Below are 25,418 nucleotides of genomic sequence, written 5' to 3'. Positions count from 1 at the left end.
AAAAGGAGAAACGTTGGAAAGCCAAAGGTATGTGTTATTACTGTAAACAATAAAGACGATAACCAAGTGAGTGAACCTAACCTCTCAAGTACACCTGCCCATAGCAGTCAAAGTGGGAAAGAAAATACTTCCCAGAGAAGCTTGGTTCAATGAGTGAAAACTATGAATGTTTTATGGGCGAATCGGATGTGAATGAAATATTTGATATGTCGGTTCTCAAAGGAATTTTTTCAAACTGTGTAAAATGTATTCATTGTAGTGAAGTTGGTCTGGAACTCTCCATAATAAAGCACGTAGGACTTGCTAGTGAAATACAACTGAAATGTGATAAGTGTTCATACATGACCACCTTTTGGAACCGTGTTGCAGTAACTGCAACTGAAGAAAATGGTAGCAAAATCTACGAACACAACATTAGATTTGTTTATTCCTTGCGTTCAGTTGGTAAGGGTGCTACTGCAGGTGCAATTTTCTGTGGCATCATGAATCTTCCAAATCCCCCAACCAAGTTTACGACCTATAATAAATTAATAGGGTCTAAAGTAGAAGATGTCTGTATAGAATCTATGAAGAACGCTGTGGAAGAGGCAGTAATGGAAAATAATGGTAACAGAGATTTGACTGCAGCGTTCGATGGTACCTGGCATAAACGGGGACACACATCTCTTCATGGTGTAGTATCTGCCACCAGTATGTATACAGGGAAAGTTTTAGATGTAGCAGTAATATCAAAGTATTGTAGATGTCCACAAAAATATAAAGGTACACATGAAAATAATTGCAAAGCTAACTATAGTGGCAGTAGTGGAGGAATGGAAGTGGCTGGTGTTGCCAGTATATTCCAGCGTTCTGAGGCGTGTGATAAAGTGCGATATGTTAATTACCTTGGTGACGGTGATTCTAAAAGTTTCAAACATGTTCAAGGACTGAAGCCCTATGGTGATGATGTTGTAGTGCAGAAATTAGAGTGTATTGGACACGTACAGAAGCGAATGGGAACAAGACTTCGGCGACTGAAAGCTTCGTACAGAAAACAAAAACTCAGTGATGGTAAAGGGTTGGATGGGAAGGGAAGGTTAACTGACAGTGTAATTGACAAAATACAGAACTATTATGGAATGGCTATTAGGCAAAATACACAAAGTGTCGACGAAATGAAGAAGGCTGTTTGGGCTCTTTTTTTTCATACTTCTTCAACCGATGAAAATCCCCAACATAGCTTGTGTCCCAAAGAAGAAGACAGTTGGTGTAAATATAACAAAGGATTGCTAACTGGTGAAGTGTACACTCATAAGCATAGTCTGCCTCATGCAATAATGGAGGTGATAAAACCTATTTTCAGAGACTTAGCAGCACCTGAACTGTTGAAAAAGTGTATTCACGGAAAAACTCAAAACCCCAATGAAAGTGTAAATAGTGTTATATGGTCGAGAATCCCCAAGACTGTATTTGTTGGAATAGAAACACTTCACTTTGGTGTGTATGATGCTGTTGCGACTTTCAATGATGGCAACATTGTAAGGTGCAAGGTATTTAGAAATATGGGAATGAAGATAGGTTCTAACATGGTACGAGCGATGCTTGCTTTAGACAAGGAACGCCTTCGGGCTGCAGACAGGACTGTAAAGAGTCTAGAAATACAAGCATGAGTAAACAGGAGGAGGAACAAGAGGAAGCTGGAGGAGGAGTTTGCAGAGGATGAAGATAATCCATCCTATGGACCTGGAATGCACTAAAAAGTTAATCCAATCTTTGTCGCTCGATTCCCAAAACTTTTTTTTTCTCATACTAATTACATGTTTTCTAAGGATCTTCCAAACATATTTGTTTCAAACTTTCAGTAAATGTTACACAGTACCTTCTGCATAATTTAACACAGCCTTTTTCCAAAAAAAACTGTATATTTTTGAATATATAAATAAAAAATTGCAAAAAAATGTTGTGAATTTTCATTACAATTGAAAAAAATCATCTTTAATAACTGAACTAAAATTTTGTAAAATCCCTGTGTTAAGTTGTAGCCCATATTCCAATAAATAATCTGTAAAAAGTTCAACTTCCTACCTCAAATACTTTGTGAGGAAAGATGTAATTTATAAGCGTTATTTTAACATTGCAAGTATAGGGCGTTCCGGAGCCCCTTAAAGGGCCGTGTAATGTGTGAGGAGCAATGTGCGGTGTGCTACAGTGTCATAGGAGGTAAAGACATGTGCTGCTATGATGTGTCTAGCGTATGGAGGCTGCGCTTTGGAATTATGCTACTTTGATATAAAGTTGACTTTCACCCGCGTTCGGTGGTCGCAGCTCGGGATCGCGGTCCTGGACAGACGTATGTGTGTGCTTTGACCGCTGACGAGCGCGTTGACCGCGCAAACTCACGCTTGCGGGAGCCGAGCAGGGGCTGTGCGAGGTCTGAAATCAGACAGATGGGTGACTTCACGATCCTGTGGGCATGGTGCAGAGTGGGGGGTACCTTCGCACGTGTGCTGAGTTATTTTGCGAGCGGATCTGCAGGCTGTGCTACGCGTTATTAGCATAGTTTACGAGTACTGAGCGTATCTACACATCTGTGTGATGTATAATTTATTAGCAGCTTGCTATAGTGTGTACTGAAATTATGATTGGGTGCGTGTCTGTGGGCTGTGCAACATGGCCCAGGGCACATCTGGGATTGGTGTTTTGTGATAGCGTGATAGATACACTGTATGGTTAAATAAGTTGTTCGAAAAAAATAAATAGAGTGTTCTCAATGATTACACGCGCCTGCAGTGCAGAGCAGAGAGACTGGTTTTCCGTCACCATCTCGGTTGCATGCGAGTAGTAAATGTTTTCCCCGGCCGCGTTAATCGAGTGTGTCAATGAGCTATGAGCTATTCTGAGAATAGACGTGAAGGCAGGTCCAGATCTGAGACGCCGGCGGTATACATGAGAAGAACAATGCAGCTTTCACATGTGTCGGCTGTCATGAGCGCTCGGAAACTGGACTTGGCTGGAGACTCTGGAATCCCCTTCCCCGCCGACCGCACGTACGCGTAGCCTGCCTTGGAGTGTAATCTAAGGCGCATAGGCGATATCAGTTTCTCCGGTGATAGGTGTGAATGCGACTGTGTTGAGGTCATGTTTGGGGGAGGCCGAGCAGAGACTTCTGGTCGGTTTGGCAGCTGGTGGTGTTTGGGCGCGTCTGTTGCATTATTTTGCGGGCACGTCTGTGCACTGTGCGATACTTTATTTGGAGAGTTTAAGAGTACAGAGCTCGTCTGCTGATATTGTGTACTGCATCATTTAAGAGCTGTTTGCTATTGTGTGGTGAAATTAGGAGTTGTTTACGTGTTTTTGGCCTGTGTCAGATTACCACAGTGGGATCAGTGCGGGTGTTTTGTGGCAAATATAATCCACGACTAAATAAAAGGGCTCCAAATAAATAGAGTGCAGCCCTTCCTTACTTCCCCGAGCAGAACAGCCCAGTATGAGCTGTTTTTGCGCAATAACGGCAATCCGGTCAGAATGTGAGTGAGTAGAGAAATAACTGGACAAATTTATCTGTAGAGGAGTTACAGGTCTGGATTGGAATGAATATCTTAATGGGTGTGGTTGTTTTGCCAAGTGTAGTACACTACTGGAGTTCAGAAACTGCCTTATGTGAGCGTTACATATCGAAACCTATAAGAAGTAAAAAGTTTCAAAAATATATCTCACAAATAAATAAAGTACACTCGTTGCTCCTTCCATCAGCCTATGCACTGAAATTATTTCCGAAAATTAGCAGTTGTTTGGCTATTTGGAGCTGAATGTTTTGCATTGTTTACGAGCGGCTCGCATGACTGTAGGCTGTGCTATGAGTAATTTTTAACTGTTTACAATTAGCAAGCGTGTGTCTAGAACATTATAAATGAGTTATGTAGGAGTGTTTTGCATGTCTGTATGATGTGGGGTATGTCGGTGTGATACATATACTCCATTCCTAAATAAAGTAAATTTGTTCCTCCATCCGTGGACCTAGTGCAGGGTGAGTCTGTTTACCAGAAACGTGTAGGAAGAGGTTGAGTGCTGGTGGCTTAGTTTGAAACAATTTTCTTAGGTTGGTGGGGGAAGCGCAAGTGAGCTCTGTTTATTGGCAGATGTCAAACTTGGCGCTGGTTGTAAATTCAATTATTTAATATAGTGGGGTGGTGAGAGTGAATTAGTGAGCATTCTCGCGATGAGCAAATGCGCTGTCATACGGTCATGGTGGATTCCACTGTCAGTCAAACTCTGGCGCCAAATGTATCCTTTGTCCGGTACGCAGTCGACAGGTTCCATCGTGTCCGGCGTTAAGTGCTCGCGGTCGCAGAAAGATGTTTACGTAGTCGGACTCTGAGACAAGCGCGGCTGACCGTTTGTGGTTGGACCCTGAGGCGCTGCTCGCCGACGCCTACCTGGCGCGCTGGGTGTGGGGGCTGTGTGAGCACCGTTGGTCGCTTGACATCAGCCAGCCAGGGAGCTGTCGATGGAGCGGGCTCAGCCGGCCTCGCGTACGTCAGCTGTGCTCTGGAGTTTCACTGTGTGAGCATGGAGAAGTCAGTTGGAACACACCTACATGACCGTAATGTCTGAAATAAAGAGTCATTTTCCAGGTATTTACAGAAGGCTATGTCCGTCGCGTGTATGGAGGGTGTGTGACGTAAGCGGGGCCGCGGCACAGCGATTTTACAGTTATTACGCGCGCGTGAGAGCGAGTCAATTAGTGGGCGTTCTAGTGCGGTCCAAACGTGCTGTTATATAGTCATGGCGGATTCCATTGTCGAGCAAACTTTGCCGCCAGAAGTGTAGCACTGCTTTCTCGCTCGCACAGGGACACATGGTGGACCGTGAGCGGTCGGCATCGACAGGTTTGAACGTGGCGCCAAAAGTGTGGCAGCGAACGGTCGACTGTTGTGTGATTCAGCTCTGAGGCAGACAATTTTGGCGGGAAATGTGCGGAGGCGACGAATACACATGGTGAGCGGAAAAGGGGCCGCTGTGACGTCGAACTCGACAAGTTCCAGCGTGTCCAGCAAAAACATGTTTACGACGTGGGAGCGATTGCTGGGCTCACCCCCCCCCCCCCCCCCCCGCAGTAGTGGTTGGCCGCCTCACGTGACAGGCGTAGGCAGTGTCTCTGCGTGCTGGCCTGGGGGTGGCGAGGATTTGAACTAATTCAGTTGGAGCGCGGATGTCGTGGTGACTGCACTGCGATATCAAAGATGTGTGTGCTGACTGTGTTGGAGAACAAGTGATGACTGTACTGCTTGAAATATAATCTTCAGTCCCTTCCCACCTGCAAAATCAAAGGACGTGAATTACGTTACTATAAGTGCAGTTTATCATTTGACGCGATTATGATAGGTTACCAGTGAAAAAAGATAAGTGACGGAGAAAGCTCGTACATGTGATCAATAATGGTGTTGGGATTTGAACTTGTGATAGATTTTTGTTATGGATGTAAGGAAAATGGCTTTATCACCGAGAAAATCGGACATCTTGGATAAATAATAAATGATAATAATATATAGAAGTACAGTTTTCGAGAGAATATCGTGTTGGAATTTGAATTTGGCGCAATTTTCTAGTGGAGGTAGGCCTATAATAATAAATGATAATGAATGATAATAAATGATAATGAATGATAATAAATGATAATGAATGATAATAAAGGACAATGAATGATGATGAATGTTAATAAATAATAATGAATAATAATGAATGTTAATGAATGATAATCAATAATAATAATGAAGACAAGTACGGTCTTTGCATGCATTATCCTGTTGGAATTGAAACTTCGCGCCATTTTTTTTTCTTCTGGAGACTTTGGTTGGTGGACATAGCACAATTGGACTATTTTCCCGCTAAAATTCAAACTTCCCGCCATTTTTTCTTGAGGTTAGGTTAGTGGACGTAGCACAATTGGACTATTCTCCCTCCAAAATGCGCCATCTTGGATGACGTCATACGCTGTTGCCAAGTCTACATGCCGCCATCTTGGATGACGTCATCGCCGCCATCTTGAATAAATTTGGCAACAATGGAGAGTGGGGTGGCACCCCCCCCCCCCCTTGTCCCCCTACCGCCGTCGGCTAACGGGACGACCTAGCTAAGGTTGACACAGCGCTCTACGAGTTTTCTGACGTCGCTTCCTGCTATTCCTGGTTCAGAAACCATTTCATCACGTGAAACACACAACATGTCAGAACCAATAGGAAGCATGAAAGCTCCATACGTCACAAGCAGGCAGCAAGAAGCCATAATGTCTTTGTCGTGTTCAGCAGAAGCCCATATTCGAAGGGTTTTACACTGCACGTTACACCTTATGAATACATGCTGTTTCTAAGCACTAGCACTTTGAATGTCTGGAGAACGAATCGTTACTGACAAGATTTGTTGTAATAAAATGACGGGATATGTCAAATGATGGTTAAAGAATTTTCGTATTTAGTTATTTTCGTATTATAACTCGTGTGTTATGAGAGTAGTCTGTTTTAAGGCACCGACCCATTTAAGATTCATGAAAACATGCTGTTCTTCTTAGGATCTGTTAAATTAAATGTCAGTAACATTTAGGGGATGAAGGTACAGAAAATGAAGCTAATTTAAGCGGAGTTCCAGCGCACCGTAGTTGACGGTAGTAACAAGATCTGGAACCAAATACATATTGGATGAGGGTTTACGTTCCCCGGTTATCCAATTTTTTTTTCACCTTCGCATTTTATAAAAGTTTTTGGGAGTTTCGTATGAAGTTAATAGAAATAACTTCTGTAATATTTGATGTAATGCAAATATAACTGCGCTCTCTGTCAGGAGTGAGTTTGTTTGATCTTGTAAACTTTTACTGTCTGATGTCTTTCCTGAGTGGACATGTATCTTTCGTTTTTGTCTTATAACACGTTCGCGGATATAAGTTTTTTATTAATGTATGCCACAGACAGAACAACATAAGGGGCATATGGCGAGGAAAGGAAACGTTCGTTTTAATAGAGATAATGTAGGAATTCTCCTCGTGTCCATTTCTGTAAACTCACTGTATGGTAAGCGACCAAATAAAGCTGACAACCGCCACTGGAGAGCGCTGAGAGCGCAAAACCACGTCAACCAGCTTGTGCCATGTTTCGGCAGCGCTATGTCTCGTGACGCTGGGAATCCCCCCGTGTGCACGTCAACGTTAAGCCTAGTTTACACGACGACATTGGGTTGCGCCACTCGTTGCGTGGAATATGCTGTAGACACGGCGACACCAGAACACACTTCAGTTTCGTCGTTTTGTGGGTCCCTGATTCGTGCCTGAAATGAAAGTTTTGGCAGCTGCACGTTACACGAGTTGTGATGGAGTTAAAGCTTGTTGCGTGGAATCGCTGCATAAGAAAAAAATAAGAAACGTGTTTCGATTCTTGACTGGATGATGAAAAGATGTCAGGTCGGTTGCTCAGCATCCTTGCTGAAATAATTTACAACGGAAGATCCAAGAAGTTCTTTTAATTATCTTAGACTGTCACCAGAACTTTTCACGTTTCTTCTAAATAGAGTTAACTATGCGATAAGGAAAAAAGGTACTGTAATGAATGAATCACCAGAACAGAAATTGAATATCATATTGCGTGCATCACACTTGAGAATACTTGACATGCTGTAGGATACGGCTCTGAGCACTATGGGACTTAACTACTGAGGTCATCAGTCCCCTAGAACTTAGAACTACTTAAACCTAACTAACCTAAGGACATCACACACATCCATGCCCGAGGCAGGATTCGAACCTGCGACCGTAGCAGTCGCGCGGTTCCGGACTGCGCGCCTAGAACCACTAGACCATGTAGGATACGGTTTTAGTTGGTGATGGCGCTATTTCATTAACACCAATAATTATTAAGATTAACAGTAATTATTAACATTAGCAACAATAATTACTCGAAGCAGGCCGCATTAAGAAGAGAATGGTTTCAAAAATGTTCACATGTGTGTGAAATCTTATGGGACTGAACTACTAAGGTCATCAGTCCCTAAGCTTACACACTACTTAACCTAAATTATCCTAAGGACAAACACACACACCCATGCCTGAGGGAGGACTCGAACCTCCGCCGGGACCAGCCGCACAGTCCATGACTGCAGCGCCTTAGACCGCTTTCATTTTGCTCTATATTGGTCAATGAATTTGTTCGTGGCGGACGTCCGATGACAGCCGTTCAGATTCTTTGTTGATCCGTTCACTCAGTTTTTTTATTACGGAAGGTAGCTAACCCTCTGACCGCGCACGCTGAGCTACCATGCTGGCACTGCTCGGCTAATCCCGCGCGGCCAGAGAATGGTTTGCAAACTACTCTCTTGAAGAGAGATCTTTAGAGTGGCAATATTTCAAAATTCTAATATATGTGAATGATGAGCACTGCAGCGACGTTTTAAATAGATGAATATTGATTGAATAAAGAATGCAGCTTCTTGAATTTGTATAGCCTTCCCTCCTGTCAACAATATCCCTTAACAAAGAGTTGGCCAACTCGAACGATGGGATTTTAGTCTTGTAGACGAGAGCATTGCCACAGCTAGAATTACACTTGCTTGTATTTTACTTAATTCAGTTGTGTATGTGCTACTAAAAATGGTTCAAATGGCTCTGAGCACTATGGGACTCAACTGCTGTGGTCATAAGTCCCCTAGAACTTAGAACTACTTAAACCTAACTAACCTAAGGACAGCACACAACACCCAGCCATCACGAGGCAGAGAAAATCCCTGACCCCGCCGGGAATCGAACCCGGGAACCCGGGCGTGGGAAGCGAGAACGCTACCGCACGACCACGAGATGCGGGCCTGTATGTGCTACTAACTCAATAAATTTTGCCCTGCAGCTCAGATATTGTCAAACCATCTATGTTATGATTGTACATGACTGTCTCAGCGGCAGCAATATGTTGCTATTTTTGTAATCAGCCTCACTGAAATCCCACAAACACCTATGCAAAGCATAGATATCCAAAAAGCGAACTCTATTCTCCGTTCCCCACTTCATATTTCAGTTTTTCTACACTCAACGAACACACATAACCTCAAAACTCGTGCAACTAGTTCAATAGTTCAAATGGTTCAAATGGCTCTCAGCACTATCGGACTTAACTTCTAAGGTCACCAGTCCCCTAGAATTTAGAAATACTTAAACCTAACTAACCTAGGGACATCACACACATCCATGCCCGAGGCAGGATTCGAACCTACGACCGTAGCGGTCGCGTGGTTCCAGACTGTAGCGCATAGCGTGCAACTATAGTTGAATTCTTTTATCTTGGCGGCTCGCGCATGCCCGCCCAGACGCGGGAGATTGCTGCGTTGCCAGTTGCACACGACGCACGCGCCAAGAGAAACAGCGCCATAGTACAGTATAGTTCGCAACCTTACGTTTAGGGGGGAGCGCGCAGTTTATGAAGTAAAGCCACCACGGCCGCATTAACCCTTTCGCTGCTACAGAGACGTGCTCCCCGCATTCCGCGCTGTGCGCGATTTTGTCACTGCACTGATAGCCTGTGCTGACACATGGTGTTTCCGACTGCTTTGACACACTTATCATTCGATTCCACAACAACTATTTGGCCGAAAAATTAGATTTTTACACATCTTCTTGACTGATACCTTCCCCCCACTTCCTCTGACTGACTGAAGTGCTTTAAAATAAAGCCAAACGCGCCCGGTGTAAATAAAACTTTTATTACAGTCGCTAAAGACGGAATATTTCTCAATATTACATACGACACCTATGTGGTACTTAAATTAAATGAGATATTGTTATACAGTAAATTTTATATGAAATTTAGGTACCTTGTCCACATTTCATTCTCAACATTGTGGCAACTAAAATCGACCATACGGAAAGTATACGCTATGGACTTTTACCTCTGCAAACTCTTCAAAATTTCGTGCAATGGTTTACTACATTTAATGCTGCACAATAACTGGGTTGAACATCGAAACAAAATTAAGTCATTTATGGGGGGAAGGTATCAGTCAAGAAGATGTGTAAAAATCTAATTTTTGGGCCAAATAGTTTTTGTGAAATCGAATGATAAGTGTGTCAAAGCAGTGGAAACACCATGTGTCTGCACAGGCGAGCAGTGCAGTGATGACAAAATCGCGCACAGCGCGGAATGCGGGGAGCACGTGACTGCAGCAGCGAAAGGGTTAATGAAGAGACAAAGCACTAGAAATTTCAAAAAACTGCATTCAAACGAATAAAATTCGTGAAGTAAGACACTTTGATATTGTTTTAAAATAAAAAAAAAAATATTTAGCATCGCACAAGTTTGAACTCGTTACCTATCGCCTTCACAATCCAATGCCTTAACCATTACGCTAACGCAGCTCGTCCTGCAATATTTCTCCATAAGGACTCTAACATGTCACGCAAAATTCTGACAAACACTGTTGGTATGCCTATGAATTACTCGCACTTCGTCGAAGTACAATAGGAAATAAACAATTACCGCTGTTCTTTATTGCGAAAAAGCGATTCGTGAAATTGATACAAACACCTTTCCTTGCTATCGCCTGAATTAAGAGTCTTATTGCTTGTTTGGTTTAATTAATTAATAGAAAATGAAGCAATTGGTATAAAGAATGCTTTTTCCAAACTGTCTATAAAAGAAAGTCTGCTATCAAGACATTGCTTTTGTTCTATTACTTTATTTATGACTGAACGTTTCTAAAACTGAAGACACTCGTCCGTGCTCTGTACTACAGTCGAGATCTGGCAACGTCGTTCTCTGTTCATTGGCTGACTGTATGTTTTGACGTCAGATGCGCAGAACGAACCTAAACTCGGCCGCCAAGATATATGACGCGCACTTTAGTGTCGCCAAAGTTGGAACACGCCGACAGTGTTTTGTTTCAGAAACGAGTTGCGCACACGCGCGGCGCGCATGCGCAGTGGCCGGTAGGGCAGTTGCCCGCAACCTAGTGTCGTCGTGTAAACTAGGCTTTAGCTGCGTCGGGCCTTGTGCCGACGGCTTTACGCGTCCTCTGAGTCGGGTCATTTTTCCTGGGATGTTGCAGCTGACACAATCGGCCGTCAGTTAGAGAGCTGCTTACCGAAGATGTAGAAGACGGCGGGCCAGCCCAGCTTGGCGGTGATGACGCCCGACACAGTCATGGCGACGACGGTGCCCAGGTCGCAGCCCGCGTAGCCCACGTTGGCCAGCACGCTGCGCTCGCGTGGCGGCGCCCACTGCGACCACAGAGCCTGCGCCGCCGGGTACGACATGCCCTGGAAAACGTGGAGAGTGAGCCCTGAGCCCCGCCTCTGTGTGTGGCTGTGTGAGGGAGCCGTGCGGCTGAGGGTAGAGGCTGCCAATGTGGACGAATGATGCCACTGTGCGTCCAAAGAGTTCCGAGGCCGATTGTATTCCGTGCGTACGAGCGGTGTCAGTGCAGTAACTACCGTATTTTACGGAGTATAAGACGTACAGATCATAAGACGCGCCACAATTTTTAAGCAATTTAAAAAAAAATAACATTTTTTACAATTTTTCATTGTTGTTGTTGTGGTCTTCAGTCCTGAGACTGGTTTGATGCAGCTCTCCATGCTACTCTATCCTGTGCAAGCTTCTTCATCTCCCAGTACCTACTGCAACCTACATCCTTCTGAATCCATTTAGCGTATTCATCTCTTGGTCTTCCTCTACAATTTTTACCCTCAGTGCTGCCCTCCAATACTAAATTGGTGATCCCTCGATGTCTCAGAACATGTCCCGTCAACTGATCCCTTCTTCTAGTCAGGTTGTGCCACAAACTTCTCTTCTCCCCAATTCTATTCAATACCTCCTCATTAGTTATGTGATCTACCCATCCAATCTTCAGCATTCTTCTGTAGCACCACATTTCAAAAGCTTCTAGTCTCTTCTTGTCTAAACTATTTATCGTCCACGTTTCACTTCCATACATGGCTACACTCCATACAAATACTTTCATAAACGACTTCCTGACACTTAAATCTATACTCGATGCTAACAAATTTCTCTTCTTCAGAAACGCTTTCCTTGTTATTGCCAGTCTACATTTTATATCCTCTCTACTTCGACCATCATCACTTATTTTGCTTCCCAAATAGCAAAACTCATTTACTACTTTAAGCGTCTCATTTCCTAATCTAATTCCTGCAGCATCACCCGATTTAATTCGACTACATTCCATTATTCTCGTTTTGCTTTTGTTGATGTTCATATTATATACTCCTGTCCATTCCGTTCAACTGCTCTTCCAAGTCCTTTGCTGTCTCTAACAGAATTACAATGTCATCGGCGAACCTCAAAGTTTTTACTTCTTCTCCATGCATTTTAATTCCAACTCCAAATTTTTCTTTTGTTTCCTTTACGGCTTGCTCAATATACAGATTGAATAACATCGGGGATAAGCTACAACACTGTCTCACTCCCTTCCCAACTACTGCTTCCCTTTCATGTCCCTCGACTCTTATAACTGCCATCTGGATTCTGTACAAATTGTAAATAGCCTTTCGCTCCCTGTGTTTTACCCCTGCCACCTTCAGAATTTGAAAGAGTATTCCGGTCAACATTGTCAAAACTTTGTCTAAGTCTGCAAATGCTAGAATGGTAGGATTGTCTTTCCTTAATCTTTGTTCTACGATAAGTCGTAGGGTCAGTATTGCCTCGCGTGTTCCAACATTTCTACGGAATCCAAACTGATCTTCCCCGAGTTCGGCTTCTACTAGTTTTTCCATTCGTATGTAAAGAATTCGTGTTGCAAAGGCAGACTAAAAAATTTCATAGCTTATAAAACCGAACTGACCTCTAAAATCAGTACAACGAAAAACTAGCCAAATTTGCAAATTTCACTGTTTTTATTCTCTCGATGGTTAGTTTCGTAACATCTTTGAAAGTGGTAACTGCAAAAATGCGCAAAACCATGAGTCTCAGCCCCGAACTAGAAAAAAAATGGCTCCAAGCACTACGGGACTTAACATCTGAGGTCATCAGTCCGCTAGACTTAGAATTACTTAAACCTAACCAACCTAAGGACATCACACACATACAAGCCCCGGGCAGGATTCGAACCTGCGACCGTAGCAGCAGCGCGGTTCCGGACTGAAGCGCCTAGAACCGCTCGGCCACAGCGGCCGGCCCGGAACTAGACATGGAGTGAATAAAAAACGTGAAATTTGAAACTTTCACTGGTTTTTCTTTGTACTCATTAACAGAAGTTGCTGACGCACAGCTATTCAAGCATGCTGGAAATTCGCGACCCTTAAAATCCCTGAAAATCGTCATCTGAACTTTCTCCTTGTTCTTCCCTTTCGATGTCATCGTTGACCTCACTCACATCGAGAGCGCTACTCATGCCGCACTTCTTGAAAGATTTAACAATAATGTTTGCTCTTACTCTAGACATCAACTGTTTTATCCACTGACACACTTGTATGATTGTAGGTCGTTTTAAAGCTCCCTTCGGCTCGAATTCATGTTGGGTTTCATCCATCATCAATTTGTTCCATTCCTCTCTCATATATACTTTAAATGGTTTATTTGTCGAGACACCAAGGGGTTGCAGTTGTGAATTTAGTACTCCCGGAATAACAATAAAATATGTATTTCAAAAAAAATGGTTCAAATGGCTCTGAGCACTATGGGACTTAACATCTATGGTCATAAGTCCCCTAGAACTTAGAACTACTTAAACCTAACTAACCTAAGCACATCACACACATCCATGCCCGAGGCAGGATTCGAACCTGCGACCGTAGCGGTCGCACGGTTCCAGACTGAAGCGCCTAGAACCGCTCGGCCACTCTGGCCGGCCAGGTCTTGTTTTAGTGTTGAATAATAAAGTGTTGGAAAAATAATATTTTCTCTTCATACTCATATGGCATTTTCTCAGTTTTTGGTTTTTGTTAGCATGCTAAGTCAATGACGCTTCATAAACATGTAGCAACAACCAACTTCACCCTTAAAGTCTGTTTAGTTCCACTGTAGCGCTAGCTTATAAGCGTGTATTTGAATCATTTTTGTATTAATTCCAATGTCAGATTGATAGCGTCCTTGAATGCATTTCAGTATGTCATCTTCTAGTTTTGGCCGTTTTGCATTCGGTCCTTCATTTGTACATTTAGTCTTCCTCATTTTTTTCAGATCTTCTTTACTAGCCTGCCAATCGCTAATGGTTTTATCTGTTGGTGGAGGGCCGAAATGTCGCTCATCTGCTCTGTTTCCATGTTCTTTTGCAAATGGTTCAAATGGCTCTGAGCGCTATGGGACTAAACATCTGAGGTCATCGGTCCCGTAGAATTTAGAACTACTTAAACCTAACTAACCTAAGGACATCACACACATCCATGCCCGAGGCACGATTCCAACCTGTGGTTCCAGACTGAAGCGCCTAGAACTGCTCGGCCACACCGGCCGGCTGTTCTTCTGCATCTGCTGTTACTTTCAACTTATAGCCCGCATCGTATGAATACCTTTAATTTTTTTCATTACGAAAGAAGCTACTAACAAAAATATTGTACTGTTTCCGATAACACAACTCACTTTTAATTCAAGTTCACTGGCACAGTAGAATGCAATGACGCATCAGAGGCTAGACAGCGTTCTGGGTTTGTGCGGGAGGGAGACGGAGTTGGCAAGCTCGTGATCCTCCACAGTTCATGTTCGTCGCAACGGTGCACTGCTGCTGCCACTTGATTCCAATGTTGTCAGATAGCGATAGGTTTCCCTTGGCATCGAATATATGGCCATTTTTAAGACTTGGCGGCAATTTTAAATCCAACGCTGACCATTTTGATATTAATTTCGAGTATAAGACGCACCTGAAGTTTGGAGGCAATTTTTCGAAGAAAAAAGTGCGTCTTACAGTCCGTAAAATACAGTAAGGTGACAGCAACAGATGTGCATTCGACGAGTCACTTGTGAGCAGGCTGTGTTAAGTAGTGGACGTGCGACCGTACAGTGTCAACACTGTTGTGTCGCATGTACCGTGTGGGGGACCTTCCCGAAAGTTATTTTGTATTTTTCCGACTTTGTGCCGCTGAGGAAGAGTCGTCAGTGGTACAGATTCTCTTTGCCAGAGATCTTGGTCCGCTAGGCGGCACGTGCGGATCAGCGAAAGGGTTTTGGGTTAGCAGCGGCACGAGGAAATAATAAGTTTTTATAAGAATAGATACGATTATAGGCTAAGTAAAAACTATAGTTTTACCAGAAAATCCTTTAGATTAAGATAATTCTTTGTTATTTGATTTCAGATAAAATTTGCAGACGGCAGGACTTCCGTCATCTACACAACCCATACTGGGGCAGAGCAACTTTACTCCTCGGATGCGGGGCTTAATGATAACTGAACTTTTGAAGAAGACTAGAAAATGTGGTCCAAGAATCGATAAATAATATGCAAAGATATTTACGTTGATTGCTTCATTATTTTTTCCAAAAAAAAAAACGTAAAAATCCCTTGTTTAGTAGGCTGACTGAAGAGAAAGGGCCCTTCAGTGCATCAGACGAAAAGACGTGGCGCGAGCCCCGAAGCTGCAGCGTAAACGTACGTTATGTAACGTAATAACGTAATCTTCTCACCCCCCCCCCCCCCCCCCCCCGAGCAGGAGTGGCTTGCGTGACTCAACGATGCAGAGAACAGTACCGAAGGGGTATCTGTTGAATGTTCCGACAAACATGTGGTTCATGAAGAGGGGCAGTAGCCTCTTCAGTAGTTGCAGAGGCAACAGCCTGGATAGTTGACTGACCTGGCCTTGTAACATCAACCATCAAGACCCTGCTGTGCTGGTGCTGTGAATGGCTGAAAGCGAGGGAAACTGCAGCCATTATTTTTTTCCCGAGAGCATGCAGCTCTACTGTAAGATTATGTGGTGTCAACGCCAGACACCACACTAGCTAGGTGGTAGCCTTTAAGTCGGCCGCGGTCCGTTAGTATACGTCGGACCCGCATGCCGCCACTACCAGTGATTGCAGACCGAGCGCCACCACACGGCAAGGCTAGTCTAGAGAGACTCCCTAGCACTCGCCCCAGTTGTACAGCCGACTTTGCTAGCGATGGTTCACTGACTACATACGTTCTCAATTGCCGAGACGACAGTTTAGCATAGCCTTCAGCTACGTCATTTGCTATGACCTAGCAAGGCGCCATATTCAGTTACTATTGATATGGATATTGTGAATCATGTACCGTCAAGAGCGACGTTCATCATTAATGGATTAAAGTTAAGTATCAAACTAATTATGTCCGCTTGCTGAATTCTAATTCCTTGTCATGTTCCAGACCTCACGTCAGTATAGTCCTTCCCTCCTCACGTCTGCCTGCGTGAGCTAAAACGCGTGCATTTCGGCCTCCTCTCGTAACACAGTGTTGGCTCTTCTGCCAACACAACAGATTAAAATATGGATAAAATAATAGTTTATTGATTATGACATCCTCTTACATAAAACATTTCGGAAGTAAAATATTCCCGCATTCGGATCTCTGGGCGGGGACTACTGAGGAAGATGTCGTTATTAAGAAAAACAAAGCTGACACTCTACGGGTCGCAGCTTGGAACGTTAGAACCCTTAATCGGGTAAGTAGGTTACAACATTTCAAAGGGAGATGGATAGGTTGAAGTTAGATATAGCGCTAATTTATCAACTCAAAAGTAAATAGCTAATTCAGGAGAAGGCCTAATAACGAATGAAAACTGGGAATGCGGGTAAGCAACTATGAACAGCATACTGAAAGCATTATTGTAGGTAAAACAGACACGAAACCAAGACGCACCAGAATAGTACAAGTTAATACAACTAGTTCCGTATATGAAGAAGAGACTGAAAGAATATGTGATGTGATAAAGGAAATTATTCAGATAGTTAAAGGAGACGAAAATTTTACTGTAATAGGTGACTGGAATTCAGTAGTAGGAAAAGAAAGAACAGGAAAAATATTACGAGAAGTTGTCTGGTGGGAAGGAATGAAAGAGGCCGCCTGACAGAATTTTGCACAGAGCATAATTTAATCATAGCTAAAACTTGGTTTATGAATTGTGAAATATGGCTGTACAGGTGGAAGAGGCCTGGGGATACTGGAAGGTTTTAGAACCCATATTTTAAACGTCGAGATGATTCCAGGAACAGATGTGAACTTTGACCATAGTTTATTGGTTATGGACTACAGATTAGAACTGCAGAAATCGTAAAAAAGTAGGAAATTAAGGAAACAGTGTCTGAATATGCTGAAGGAACCACAGGTTGTTAAGAGTTTCAGAAGGTGGATCAGGCAAGGTTGACTGAAACGATGGAAAGGAGTGCAACAGAAGACGGATGGGTAGCTTTGAAAAATGAAATGAGGAAGGCAGCAGAGGATCACGCAAGTAGAAACACAGGGCCTAGATGAAATCCCTGGGTCAGACAGGATGTATTAAATTTAACTGATAAAAGAAGAAAATGTAAAAATGAAGCGGGCGAAAGGGAAAGCGGAGACGTCTAAAAAAAGAGATGGACATAAAGTGCAAAATGGCTAAGCAGGTATGGCTAGAGGACAAATAGAAGGCTGCAGATGCTTGCATAATTGGGAGAAAGATATGTGGCAGCTACGGGAAAATTAAAGAGACCTTTCGAGAGAAGAGAAGAAACTGAATGAATATCAACGCTTCAGATAACAAACACGTACTAAGAAAATAAGAGGAAACTGAAAAGTGAAAATATACTGGATCTTACATAAGGGAAAGAAAGGGTTCAAATGGCTCTGAGCACTATGGGACTTAACATCTGAGGTCATCAGTCCCCTAGAACTTAGAACTACTTAACCTAACTAACCTTAGGACGTCACACACATCCACGCCCGAAGCAGGATTCGAACCTGCGACCGTAGCGGTCGCACGGTTCCAGACTGAAGCGCCTAGAATCGCTCGGCCTCACCGGCTGGCCATAAGGGAAACCAAATTGAGAATAATATTATAGAAAGAGAAGAGGAAACAGGTAAAGATGAGTTTGGGGGGGGGGGTGATACTGTTAGAATAATTTGACAGAGCGCTGAAACCCTAAGTGGAAACAAGGCCCCTGGAGCAGACAACACTCCCTCAGAATTATTGAGATTCTTAGAAGAGACAGCCATGACAAAACTATTCCACCTGGTGTGTAAAATACATGACACAAGCGAAATACCTTTACACTTCAGGAAGAATGTAAGAATTCCATTTCCCAAAAGACTTAATAGAAGCAGTAAAAGGTCCATCCTCCTCAAAAAGAAACGTATACACCCCTATCGAAATGAAAAATGTGGTAAACTATTCGCCAAAACACAGAGAACCAGGAACACCATCAATGCATATAAAATGATAAGAAGCGAAAATACTGTATAGAAGCCAGGAAAACAAGATCAAATAGTGTTAAGAGGGTCAGACTAGAAGATCTAAAAGTTCAGTTGACACAAGTAGAATCGGAGCATAAACGAAACAACGTAAGGGACTTCTATAGAGCATTCAAAACCAGGTTAAGTAAATATACATCGTGAAGCTTACAGTTTAAAGATCTAAAAATGCTCAAAATTGGGTACTACAACACAGAAAACTGTAAAATATTTGCAGAATATTTGCAACAGTTGCACAACTGCTACTCACCACAGGAAAATTTCAATTTTGACAATGCAGCATCAAAAGAACAAGACGCAAAGTCTTCAACATTCAAAAAAGTTAAGGAAATCGTAAGAAACTTAAAAACCAAAGCATATGGAGAAGGCAGTATAACTACAGAATTATGGAAAGACCAGTGATAACACAATAGCTTGTTTAACAAAAATAATTCAAGAAATCTGGGAAATAAACACGCCACCGGCTAGATGGTCATCTGCATCAATACAGTGCCCACGTAGAAAAGGAGATATAACGGACCTTATAAATTATAGATAAATCTCCCTCTTGTCAGCGACGTATAAGACCCGAAGGCATTTTTACGCAAAGCTGAAAGAATATTTGATCCACAGTTAGGGGGATATCAAAGAGGGTTCAGGAGAGCAAATCATGCGTAAAACAAGCCATAAACTGAAAGCACACCTTAGAAATTCGGTAAATCAGAAGCCTGAAATATGTAGTAACATTTGTAAATTTCAAACACCAGCACGATTCTGTTGATAGAAATAGATTACTCAGCATTTTAATAGACTTTGGACTGGACTGCAAACCAACAGCAATAATTACAGCAACTTTAACCAACACAACATCAATAACTCAATTTATGGGAGAACTGTAAGAAAATTAAAAAAAACGAAATTAGGAATAAGAGAAGGAGATGGACTGTCCCACCCTACTTTCTAACTGTGAGTTAGATTAAGTGGTTAGGGAACGGAGGAAGGCCACGAATACTAATCGCGTAGAGCTAAGAAGAAAGCCAAACGAGATTAATGTAAATTGTCTGGCATTTGCAGATAACATGGCACTTATTACAGACTCACTTGAACGTGCACAGGAACAAACTACAGAACTGCAACGTCAACTAGCAAAAGTAGGATTACAAATCTCATTTGAGAAAACACAGTTCATGATAAGCACCAGTAAGGAATCTCAAAAGCTTAAAATAAATAACAATGGAATATCTAAAATAGACTGTTGTAAATATCAAGGAGAAACGGTTTATTTTCTTTCAGAGCAACTGCTTTTGTCAATGTGAGATATAATTCTATTGAGTTCTCCGCTTTTTATGTAAATCAAACGTCGATTGCAAACACTCTATCCGTATGTGACCAAATGTTTCAGACAGCATGCTCTTTGTTTTAGTGAAGTAAATGTTGGTTCTGGTGAAACGTAACGGACACTTCCGACTACAATGTAAAACTGATTTATAATGATGTAGGCTGAAGCAATGAATTAAAATCTATATCAGCAAGACGATTTGAACCATCGTCTCCTGTTTACTAGCCAGATACGCTAGCTGTTACGCCACACTAACACTGGAGCCAGTGTAGCTTCATGGACTGTTCTCGTACATCTCCCTCCCTGCGTGGCGTCAACTTGTCAATGTACAGACTGAGTAACATACTGACTCACTCTCTTCTCATCTACCGTTTCCCTATCAAGTCGTTGACTCTTATAATTGCGGTCTGTTTTCTGTACAAGTTGTAAATAACCTTCTGCTCCCTGCATTTTATTCTTGCTACCTACAAAATTTCAAAGAAGTTGTCCAGTCAACATTATCAGATGTTTTCTCTAAATCTGCAAATACTGTAAACATCGATTGCCCTTTCATAACCCTATTTTCTAGGATAAGTTGTAGGGCCCTTACTGCATCGAGTGGGCCTTCATTTTCTCCGGAACCGAAAGTGATCTTCGACAATGTCAGCTTCCACAACATCATTCGGTAGCAATCCACCTATTAGCACCTACCTTACTTTTTATTTCGATCGATTAATTCCTCTGTCGACACTTTTCGGCTGTTTTTTATGGAACTTAGATGAAGACTTCGTGGTATCTGTTCCAAAACTCGAATTAATTTATTTCCTACTCGGTTAATTTCTTTGTTACCTCAGCAGTATGCTCTGGGTCGTTATCAGAAAAAAATCCCCCCAACAGAATACCACCAGCACTGTGTTGCCCCAATAACTGCTTTTGTTTCTGTCGACCTCTAAAGTGTATGTTGAACGCGTTTTCACGGACAGTCACTTCTATTGCACCATTTCCAAGTTTTTTTTTTTTTTTTTTCGTGTTCGTAACTGCGCAGTTTGGTTGTGTGCCTCAGCAATGACGTTAACAGTGTTATGGCACGCATCAGGACACAGACATCGAAATGAATGACGTGCTGCCTGCACTCGGCAAAGTTTAAGGCAGCAGCAGAACTGGTGCATCATCCCACGCTTGGAGCGATTGAGAGAAGACTAAGACAGGGTTTAGAGATTGCGTATTAGGTACAGGAGTTTCGCCTGCACTTTTTACATCAGTGTAGGCTGAGCATACTGAAAAGTGCGTGCTTTTTGTGCTTGTCCGAATTTAGTGTTTGTACGGTAGTACTGTGTGTTCTTGAAAAATTACGTTTGGTAGGCCTTCGGAATACATACTTCGGTTTTAGGTGTCAAAAATGAATACCTGCTGTCCAACCACATATCACACTGTTGCCTATGAGGAGAACATTTTGGACACTTTAGATCTACACTATCTGATCACAAGTATCCGGACACCCCTATGTAATGCAGAACTGAGTGACAGATGTCACAAGAGGCGGACACGCATATATAAAAGGAGGCGGGGAGTATTGCATTGTCAGTAGGGGAGCAGTAACAGCAAAAAATAGTTCAAATTGCTCTGAGCACTATGCGACTTAACTTCTGAGGTCATCAGTCGCCTAGAACTTAGAACTAATTAAACCTAACTAACCTAAGGACATCACACACATCCATGCCCGAGGCATGATTCGAACCTGCGACCGTAGCGGTCGCTCGGCTCCAGACTGTAGAGCCCAGAACCGCACGGCCATTCTGGCCGGCTGTAACAGCAGAATGGGTCGTCACGTGAGCTCAGTGACTTCGTGCGAGGACTGTTCATTGGGTGTCACCTGAGTAACAAATCCATTGGGGACATTTCAACCCTTCTAAAGCTCTCCAAGTCGACTGTTCGTGATGTGACTGTGAAGTGGAATGATGAAGGAACAACCACAGCCTGTAGTGCTTCGAGAATTTCAGGGTTAATTGTAGAAACACTTGGGTCTCCACCGTCTCGAACAGCCGATATTTTAATGACGAGGTTGAGAGAGCCTTTTTACTGTGCCACGCATGTCTGTGTGTGCAGGAGGGACAGCTGTCACGAGGAGCCAGGAGCTGCGTAAGACGAGCGGCCCCGACAAGTGGTTCCCAGCAGCGCCTTGGAAGTTATATCAAAAAGTCAAAGAGTGTTTGGATAATGTTCCGTGGTTTGTGGAGTCGTGAGGATTGTTACAGAGACAGAGGAAGCGTGTATTATATAGAGACCTTTACTTTATGTCTTGTCTCTGCATGAGGCAGAGCATATGTAACTACACTCCTGGAAATGGAAAAAAGAACACATTGACACCGGTGTGTCAGACCAACCATACTTGCTCCGGACACTGCGAGAGGGCTGTACAAGCAATGATCACACGCACGGCACAGCGGACACACCAGGAACCGCGGTGTTGGCCGTCGAATGGCGCTAGCTGCGCAGCATTTGTGCACCGCCGCCGTCAGTGTCAGCCAGTTTGCCGTGGCATACGGAGCTCCATCGCAGTCTTTAACACTGGTAGCATGCCACGACAGCGTGGACGTGAACCGTATGTGCAGTTGACGGACTTTGAGCGAGGGCGTATAGTGGGCATGCGGGAGGCCGGGTGGACGTACCGCCGAATTGCTCAACACGTGGGGCGTGAGGTCTCCACAGTACATCGATGTTGTCGCCAGTGGTCGGCGGAAGGTGCACGTGCCCGTCGACCTCGGACCGGACCGCAGCGACGCACGGATGCACGCCAAGACCGTAGGATCCTACGCAGTGCCGTAGGGGACCGCACCGCCACTTCCCAGCAAATTAGGGACACTGTTGCTCCTGGGGTATCGGCGAGGACCATTCGCAACCGTCTCCATGAAGCTGGGCTACGGTCCCGCACACCGTTAGCCCGTCTTCCGCTCACGCCCCAACATCGTGCAGCCCGCCTCCAGTGGTATCGCGACAGGCGTGAATGGAGGGACGAATGGAGACGTGTCGTCTTCAGCGATGAGAGTCGCTTCTGCCTTGGTGCCAATGATGGTCGTATGCGTGTTTGGCGCCGTGCAGGTGAGCGCCACAATCAGGACTGCATACGACCGAGGCACACAGGGCCAACACCCGGCATCATGGTGTGGGGAGCGATCTCCTACACTGGCCGTACACCACTGGTGATCGTCGAGGGGACACTGAATAGTGCACGGTACATCCAAACCGTCATCGAACCCATCGTTCTACCATTCCTAGACCGGCAAGGGAACTTGCTGTTCCAACAGGACAATGCACGTCCGCATGTATCCCGTGCCACCCAACGTGCTCTAGAAGGTGTAAGTCAACTACCCTGGCCAGCAAGATCTCCGGATCTGTCCCCCATTGAGCATGTTTGGGACTGGATGAAGCGTCGTCTCACGCGGTCTGCACGTCCAGCACGAACGCTGGTCCAACTGAGGCGCCAGGTGGAAATGGCATGGCAAGCCGTTCCACAGGACTACATCCAGCATCTCTACGATCGTCTCCATGGGAGAATAGCAGCCTGCATTGCTGCGAAAGGTGGATATACACTGTACTAGTGCCGACATTGTGCATGCTCTGTTGCCTGTGTCTATGTGCCTGTGGTTCTGTCAGTGTGATCATGTGATGTATCTGACCCCAGGAATGTGTCAATAAAGTTTCCCCTTCCTGGGACAATGAATTCACGGTGTTCTTATTTCAATTTCCAGGAGTGTATATGAGCGTTTAGTAGATTCTGACATTTATCTTGGAACCACTTGGCTTGCTGGAGTTTGTACAGAATAATTGTTACTTTGGGACGAAAGTTGAAAATATATGCCTCGTGATGACTGGGTGTTGTGTGATGTCCTTAGGTTAGTTAGGTTTAAGTAGTTCTAAGTTCTAGGGGACTGATGACCATAGATGTTAAGTCCCATAGTGCTCAGAGCCATTTGAACCATTTTGAAAATATATTGTTGTTCAACTGACAAGGTCCTACGAATGCATAATTTATTTCAAGAATATAGAGCTCGTTAATAACGGTCTTCGGAGATGAATTAAACGGTGACAGAAACGTAGCTGATAACCCAAAGAAGAGGACCGGCTGCACGCACAATGTGTAAGTCAAATGGAAGAGACGTGTGAGTCGTGCAACGCAACACCGCACTGTCTCTTGTCGTCCAAGAAAGCGTTAGAAGCTAAACCAAGACTAGGGAGACTTGTACTGACCGACAGGGACTGTCAAGGATTTCGGAGGGTGCTTGCAAACAATCGCACGAAATTAGCGGAAGTAGTCACTTGTGAACTCCAAAGCGCTGCCAGCAGTCCGACTAACACAATGACTTTGCGTAAGTTGCTGAAAAGAACTGAGTAGAATGATTGGGAAGTTCCTCACAGGCCACACTTTTCTGGAGCCAGTGTTAAGCGACGCTAGAAATGATATAAAGAGCGATACCACTGGATAGTGGATGGCAATCCGATGGAACGGTTTGGATTTGGCGAATGCCTGGAGAACGTAACATAGTGTCAACAGTAAAGTACGGAGGAGGTGGTGGTATGGTGTGGCGGTGTTTTTCATGGTTGCAGTGTGGTTCTCATATTATCTTTAAGAAAACGTTAAATGTTGAAGGGTATGAAGACTTTTTACAGCAATTTTATTGCGTGCAGTAGGGGAACAGTTCGGAGGCTATGATTGGGACTATCGGCATGACAATGTATCTGTTTGTGGACAATAACATTCCTGAAATGGACTGGCGTGCCCAGAGTCCCGACCTGAACAGAATGGAACACGTCTGGGTTGTATACTTGTATGGATATGGTGACTGTTCTTTCGGACTTGTCTGAAAGAACAGATACCATTTCCATATAAGTATATAGTTCTGGCAATACCGACCATTGCCTTCTTCTTCTGTGCGGATGCACACATATTACCCGAACTCTTACTGGACTCGGTAAGAATGTCTTCCACGAGTAATGAGTGTGTTGCGTAGGGAGACTACGAATGTAGTGTGTGGACATATAAGGTGGGAGTGTGGGTCTCGCGGGAGGCATGCCCGAGATAGTCCCTGCTGTCACACCATCCTCTGTCCCCTCGGTGGCTCAGATGGATAGAGCGCCCGCCATGCAAGCAAGAGATCCCGCGTTCGAGTCCCGGTCGGGCACACATTTTCACCTGTCCCCGTTGATATATATCAACGCCCGTCAACAGCTGAAGGTATTAATATATAGCTCTAAATACCTTTTCGTTGAGTTAGAACATCGACTTCTCTGCAGGCTCCAGCGTCTAACATCAGTACTTTCTTTGGTTTCGGGTCTTGAGAAAGAATTGCTTGCCATTCATCCACAGATATTGAGACACATCGTTAAAAGTGTCCTCAGCAGAGTTCAAGCCGTCGTAAAGGCGAAGGTTGGACATTCCTCATATTAATGTCCACTGATGGGTATCCATACGCTTTTAATCAGATGGTATATATTCGCAAATCAATGTGTATGGCGTCTGTTCAATTCTTGTACTGAGGAACTATGAAAACCTATATTTCTCTGTACGTGTCCTTATCGCTCTTACCTTATTCTTGTGGTATTTACGCGAGACATACAATGGTGTACGCTATAACGGCCATACAGTCTTCTAAAGAAGAACTTTCCATCAGCACCGACAAATTAGTGCCAGGTTTGGCCACATCTTTTGCTAACGGGTGGGATGCTGTCTATGAACAAGACATACATTCATACCATCTGGCAGTAG

The 25,418-nt window shown here is 43.8% G+C and overlaps 1 protein-coding gene across 3 annotated transcripts in view; it reads right to left on the bottom strand.

Moving 5' to 3' along the window:
* LOC126263034 (sialin-like) overlaps positions 1 to 25,418 on the bottom strand; it is a 276,453-nt gene that overhangs the window by 159,151 nt on the left and 91,884 nt on the right. For all 3 annotated transcript variants that reach the window (XR_007546802.1, XM_049960003.1, XM_049960002.1), the window contains one exon: positions 11,089 to 11,263. Coding sequence is in view for 2 of the 3 variants with exons in the window: in XM_049960003.1 (XP_049815960.1) it covers positions 11,089 to 11,263 (175 nt within the window). In the remaining variant the exon portion in view is untranslated. The remainder of the gene's footprint in view (positions 1 to 11,088; positions 11,264 to 25,418) is intronic.

The sequence above is a fragment of the Schistocerca nitens genome, chromosome 6, assembly GCF_023898315.1.
Source record: "Schistocerca nitens isolate TAMUIC-IGC-003100 chromosome 6, iqSchNite1.1, whole genome shotgun sequence".
Classification (NCBI taxonomy): domain Eukaryota; kingdom Metazoa; phylum Arthropoda; class Insecta; order Orthoptera; family Acrididae; genus Schistocerca; species Schistocerca nitens.
Note: the sequence above shows the minus strand (reverse complement) of the source record. Positions and strands in the feature narration are given on the sequence as shown.